The sequence below is a fragment of the Triticum aestivum genome, chromosome 2B (genome assembly GCF_018294505.1).
Source record: "Triticum aestivum cultivar Chinese Spring chromosome 2B, IWGSC CS RefSeq v2.1, whole genome shotgun sequence".
Lineage (NCBI taxonomy): Eukaryota > Viridiplantae > Streptophyta > Magnoliopsida > Poales > Poaceae > Triticum > Triticum aestivum.
The window spans coordinates 661638606-661645496 of NC_057798.1; the positions used below are offsets into that span (position 1 = coordinate 661638606).

A 6891-nucleotide genomic window follows, 5' to 3' on the forward strand; every position below is an offset into this window, starting at 1 on the left:
ATCAAACGGACAAAAACTGCATCACACGGCTGGTTAGACCTAATGCAGGCCACCGAATGAGTCCTAAGTTGCTATGTTCTCGTAAATTGGTGCTTATTGATCTGTAGGATGAGCCCCGGCTGAAGGATGGGTTGTGGACCAAGTGAACGGTGAGTTGGTCTCCATTGAACCAGTGAAGGGGATTGAACATGTTTAGTTGCTTCTAGATTACGGATGCGTGTGGGTTGGGAGCAGGGTGATGAGGCCGAGTGTGGCCAAGCTCGAATTTTCCACCATCCCAAAGGTTGTTGATGTTGTCACCTACACGACCTTCTTCACACCGGCAAGAACCTCACTGCCAACTTCAAGGCCTTGTTGTGGATCAAGCTTTGATTGATCTACACTATTACTGATTCTTCATGTACTCATACCAGTTTGCTAATGAACTGTAAAGTGTGTGTGACCTAAAGCTTTCATTCTGCTTGTCGTAACTTTCTTGTGCTCTGGATATTTTTTAGAACAAAATTTGAGAGAGAATAATTTGTTGAAATCTGAAATATGGAATGCGCGTGCGTGTTGTTTTTTGTTCTTTGTCACTCATGCTTTGAAGACTAATCCTTATCTGTTTTCTCATGTTTTGGATTGTTGTCCTAATGTGGACCCAGAACAATGTTATGATACAATTAGATTTGACACTTCCTATATGCTGGAGGTAGAAATCAAAATTATAGTCTTTAAATTTGTCACTTTTTCTAATGACAGCTATATAAAAGTTGTCTAACCTCAAGTTGTTCATGCATATATTTTTGGGTACCTGAACTTGGTACTTGGGTGTATACACAAGCGGTGTTTCTTTGATTCACATAAGAAATGTTCACAAAATGGTTAGTTACATCAAATTCTCATAAAAACTTGACAGATGGACAAAAACATAGATGCCACATGACTGTGAATAATCAGCAGGATTCACAACCCTGTACCACTCTATAAGGAACTTTTCATATATACTTATGAAAGAGTTAAATTGGAACTGTTGCTACTAATAAAAGCTAACGCTTGTTATCAACATGTTCTTGTTTCAGAATGATTTATCCACACCTTTCTTAATGTTCTTACACTTCTGTATTCTCATGCATGTTAAAACATATTGTCTGATTTGTAATGTTCAATAAACCTCCTCAAAAGTTAGCATATGATCCGCAACCATTGTGAAACTAAGAGTTGTTCTTGCATAGCATTGACCTATTAAACGGTTCAGAGTGAACCCCAATTTACTAGCTTGTCATCTTCTAGCAATATTTTTGTTTTTAAGTCAACCGGGGTTTCCATTATGTCATCATGGGTTCATATTTTGCACCAATAAGGTGTGATACAAGTGCCAGCTTGGGTCTGGCCAGAACTAATTCGTGTGTCCCCATTTCCCAGAGCTTGAGCTAAAGGATGCATCGCTTTCTATAATGGACGACATTAACATTGCCAACTTCATGCATGATTTTGGTCACCTACTCAGCTAGGTAGCCATTCCTAGACCTGTTCCTCGGCATGGCTCGACATGACACAACCCATCTGTAGTTGTGTCATTGGTAGATGCACTCCAACTCACTCTGAGACAGAGAACATGAAGGCAAGACCACAATATTTCCTCTTCTTCACACTGAGATAACAATTGAACTCTAGGACGGTGAATTCTCAAAGAATCCCTTCTCCGTCTCACATTCATATGACGATGTTACTTGGTGAGTAGTTTGAGGATCGTGCAATCACTAATCCTGCTGGTTCCCATTCGTAGGATTGACGTGGATTTCAAACATCGGAAACATATTTCTAACCAAGTGTAAAGCATGTATGCGTTGAATATCTGGTATGGAGAAATGAACCTACCAACAACTAAGCTCTGCTCCTCGGTCGATGTGCAATGGCTTCTTTGTGAATCATTGTTCTATCTCTCTTCCCATGTTAAATAGGAACCCTATGTTGTGTAATATATAGCCATTTGATGGATGCTTTCATGCAATTCAATATTGTCATAATGATCACATGGGCGATTGGGCATTCTTGTGTAATTCTGAGCATCCCTCCCCTGGGGCATTAACTCCGCGATAAGCACATTTTTCTCACACCATCTCACCTTCATGGTGTAGTTTATATTAGGGATTTCTATTTCTATGCTATGTAACATTCTCGCTGATGTTGTCAGTTAGGATCTGAACTAAGGGTTTGAATTCTTTTATGTTATGTCTGTTTTCAGGTTCTATCATAGCTGTGATGTATCAGTGTTGTTAACCTTGTGGGGGGGGGGGGGGGGGGGGATTTGACACTTTGATGTCCCCTGTTTAATATTTGCATGTTGCCTTCCATGAGCTTTTGACTGTTTTCTGTCCAGCCCTACATGATGTCGCTACTTGTATATATCGCTGCCTTAAATTTCTTGATTGATCAGAAGAGCTTCTTTGTGGTGGTGGTGGTGCCATTATGGTATATAAAGTTTTTTGTATGTAGGTAAAAATTCTTTGGTATATATTGACGTCATGTAATGAGATGTAGTAGTGGCAACAGGTTGACAGACTTTTGTATAGCTGAATGCCATGTGTCCGTGCGCATGCAGTTGGGCGTTTTTGAAATTTGAACAACGTGGGCGGGAGGCAGCATCTCGTACGCCAGGAGAGCGCTGGAGCTAGCTTCAGCCTAGTTTTGAACTAATCTCAGGGGGTAAGGTCTGAGCACACAGATCTTAGGCGTACTAGGAGATGCAGGGATCCATTGGTGATGCGTACTGGATGCATGCATCGGCTATGACGCTGAGGTGCGTGGCTCTAGTTTTTCAATTGTTTCTTGTTTCTTTCTGTAAGAATGGAAGCATGGTTTCAGTTTTCAGAGGGGGTTGGTTCAGAGGCAAGTGTGAACCAGGCTGCATTGGCACGATCAGATGGCCGTGCTGTTTCACACATGTCGAATGGATCGTTTCAGGTATGCCAATAATTTGATGGGCCGTTTCTAGAATGCAGTTCTTGTTTCCATCAAATGTTTTTCCTTGGAAAAAACTGGGAGCTGGAACAATTTCCAGTCCTTTTCTTTTTGAACAGAGCTCGTTAGTTGATGGCAACTCGCTGGTGGTTGCTGTCTCCATGGATGATAAGCTTCATGTCGATCTGGATGCTGATGTGGAACCAGAAGCAGGTGGAGCGGAGGGGACAGGCGAGCACGATCCAACTACTATCATCTCTGCTAACTATGCTCATGGCCATGACAACGAGTAGTGGCAATAGAGGAATCTTGCAGTGAAAGGATACAGGAGGGCTGAATTAATGGGTGCGATAGGGTAACGTCCGCTTGGTGGCTGATGACTGAGCCGTCGCCCACGAGGCAACTCTCCATCTGAGCCCTGGCTATGACAATGAAGGTTGTTGCATTAATGCGGTGGTTGAGTGGGACACAACCTACAAAAAATCCTGGCATACTCCTCCAAATACAGAGTAAATACTGGCAGTGGTCCGAATGTTAACACCACACAACGGCTGCGATAAAGGGGAATCTGAGCTCGAGCTCAGAATACGACTTTCGGACATCATGAGATTACAACACACAGAGCCATGTACGCTAGAGGCATGTTCGTGGGTGTTGGAGGCTTGGAGCAAACAGTTTAAGGGGTTGCTCATCTCCAAAAAACAAAAAGGCTAACTCTTGTGGAAGCAAGAAGACTTTGTCATTTTGTTTGGTGCTCAACATATTTCTTAGGCAACTTTGTATACCAAATTTAATAAAAGACGAAACAAAATGTTTTAGACCCTTAAGTTGTTGCATGGTTACATTTGGTGTCCAAGCTTATTTCCTATACAATTTTGTCCTTGTGTTTCTCAAATTTGCGAGTTTGAACTGTTTGAATTAGGGGATGGTGTAGCCCTGGACGTGTCCGTCGACATTTGAGACGTTCCATTTAAAGATAGCCTTGGAGATGTCCTTAGGGCTAGAGATACCACAAAAGTCATATTTAAGGGGGGAAATTATGGTTTGGGGTATTAACCCTTAGCTAGCATATCCTTGAAAGTTATAGTCTTTTATCCCAAAAAGGCACCATGTGGCTAGTTTTTGCTCCAAGAAGGGCACCTTTCAGCAAAAAATGGGAGACTGCGCTACCCCTCTTGGCCTCTAGCCGCGCCGCCAAAGAGCACTGGACGTCGGAATCAGTCTGTGCAGGCCCCCCTCCCACAACCCTACCACCCCCTTCTCTTTTGTCGATGGTGCCAAAATCAACCCGATTCATTGCCAACATCTCCACAGAGCTTCAATCCCACAATGGTGAGCCCTGATGTGGTCAGAAATTAAGTCGCATGAGCTTGGGAAAGCAGTAGTAGCCCCGTGTGCGAGCCCACGCCGGTCGACGACATCGGAATGGACCTTCTTCACTGCCATCGTAGCCGATCTCCCCGCCATTCTTGTCAGCTCGGCCATGAGCACTCCGTCGTGGCCTATGCATCTCCGCGAATCATCGCGTTGCAGCAGCTTCTTTATCGAATCTGCCGGCAAATAGTACACCGCCGTTGGTGATGCCATCCAAAATCTGGCAAGGCATAACACCAAACCCGAGAGATATAGGAAGTGTATCCTGGCATAACTCATTTGTCCTCACTTTTTTTTTTTGTTACGAAAGGAAGGTCAGTTGGAGTACAATATAGGAAGTCACGGCTAACCTGTTAATTCTCGGTAGCAGTGAATATGCGATTAAGTCGGAGATGAACGCTTCATGTTAATTCCCGGAAGTCCAAACTGACGCATCCGCAGCACACTTGCATCCAAACGCTTGTGCAAGTTAACCCCTCGTTTTGTCCTATATAAGCACGTCAATTCCTCTAAAACTTCACCAAATCAACTGAGCTCACAGTCACAGATGCACCAGATGACCATGTCTCCTTCCATCTGCCTCGCCATCTTGTTGCTTGCACTGGTCTCGCCTTCGCCGGCATCAGCCAGCATTAACAACAACAATGGCGTCGCCGTCGCCGGCCCTAGCGTGCCCACGGCGACGCAGTTCCTGAAGGCGCACAACGACGCGCGCCGCGAGGTCGGCGTGGCACCCCTGACGTGGAACTCGACGCTGGAGCAGGACGCCGAGAGATACGCGGGCCGGCTTGGTATCCGCTGCAAGCTGGAGCCGCTGAAGTGGGACACCCCGCATGTCTACGGGCAGAACACCTACTGGGGCAGTGGGTACAACGACGGCGCCGCCGTCACTGGCTCGTGGGTGTACGAGCGGCAGTCGTACGACCACCGCGCCAACGCGTGCGCGCCCGGCAAGGTATGCGGGTCCTACACGCAGGTGGTGTGGAACACCACGCGAGAGCTCGGCTGCGCCCGCCGCACCTGCCGGAGCAGCCGCGACACCGTGGCTGTCTGCAGATACTTCCCTCCCGGCAACTACCGCGGCGTTCCGCCATACTGAGCACATCTATACGGAAGCTACGTCAGGAAAGATTTGTCTGTTCAAATAATGCATGATGCGAAACAAGGCGTTTGGTCCGGCGTTTTATGGTTGTAAGAAATGGGGAATTTGGATTACACTGTGACTGAAGCTGTCTGTTACTGTACTTATTTTTGTTTAGTTGGCCACATGTTCTCCTATGCCACCCCCATCCCCGCGCCTCAACCACCGAAAGCCCACAGCCTCACCCGCATGTGGCTTTGCTAGCACGTGCACACACTCATCTTAGAAAACCCACACCAGGCTAAGAACTCACTAATTTTCTGCTTATTTGGCAGATGAGCCCCAGACGAATGGGGCTCTAGGTTGGACAGTGAGTTGATTGCCGTTGGTTTGATGAAGCGGAGTTGAAAGTTTTGACGTCTTTCGTTGCTGAATTAGCAATCTTGGAATTGCTACGTCTAATAAAAGCCAAGTAACATTGCACTGAAAATGTTTTTTATCATGTGGAGTACTAATCGTATCACACCTTTCGGTTACACTTCAAGTATCGACTATCTATTAATCAACTAATTCCTAGATTCAAGAGAGGCAGATGTACCAGTTTGCCCAACCATTTTTAGTTGCCTACTGGAAAAGAAACAGATGGCGAATTACTGAATCAGTCCTTCTCCATTTGACCATGGTGATGTTGTTACTCCGTGCGGGACACCAGAGCTTTGCAATTGCATATCCCGATGGTTCCCAGTCCTAACATGTCTATGGGTATCCTTCAAATGGTTGGGAAATGCTTGTTATTAACGTTGTACAGAAAATGTTTTTTATTGACATGTGCAGTACTAATCATATCCCACCTTTTGGGTACACTTCAACAATCCACTATCTACCAGTAATCGACAAATTCCTAGAATCAAGACCGCCCGCTGTACCAGTTTGCCCGGTCATTTTTAGTTGCCTACTAGAGAGGAAAAACTAAGATGGTGAATTAGTGAACGAGTCTTTCTCCATTTGACCATGACGATGTTGTTACTCCGCGCGAGACATCAGAGCTTTGCAATTGCATATCCTGATGGTTCCCAGTCCTAGCATGTCTATGGGTATCAATGACACTGACAGAGGAATTCCAACCGAGCACAAAATTCTGTGCATGTATGAACCTAAGAATGACTGGGCTCTACTCTTTGGTTGGCTCAGGTGCCAAGTATGATTTGTTTGGGAACTATTGTTCCATCTCTCTTCCCACGCTTAAATAGGAACATCGTGTGTTGCAACAACCATGGAATGGATGCTTTTCTTGAAGTTCAGTACTTTCATAATGCGCACATGGGCATTCATGTATTGCTCAACATCACTCCCTCAATGAAGTGATCGTACTGACTTAGGTTCACACATTATGTTCATTACAACAGAAGTTACATGATCAGTCTGCAAGGCTGCGTACAAGTTCAGAGTGCTCCCCTAACTTTATTAAGGTTCTTCCTAGCCAAAATGAAGCA

At 45.1% G+C, this 6891-nt stretch overlaps 1 protein-coding gene across 1 annotated transcript; it reads left to right on the forward strand.

The window, feature by feature from the left end:
• The first annotated feature begins 4863 nt into the window (after positions 1-4863).
• Positions 4864-5448, forward strand: LOC123041948 (pathogenesis-related protein PRMS-like). Its single transcript, XM_044464495.1, has one exon. The coding sequence runs from the start codon at positions 4865-4867 to the stop codon at positions 5414-5416; it is 552 nt and encodes a 183-aa protein (XP_044320430.1). The 5' UTR covers position 4864; the 3' UTR covers positions 5417-5448.
• Positions 5449-6891: the final 1443 nt, after the last annotated feature.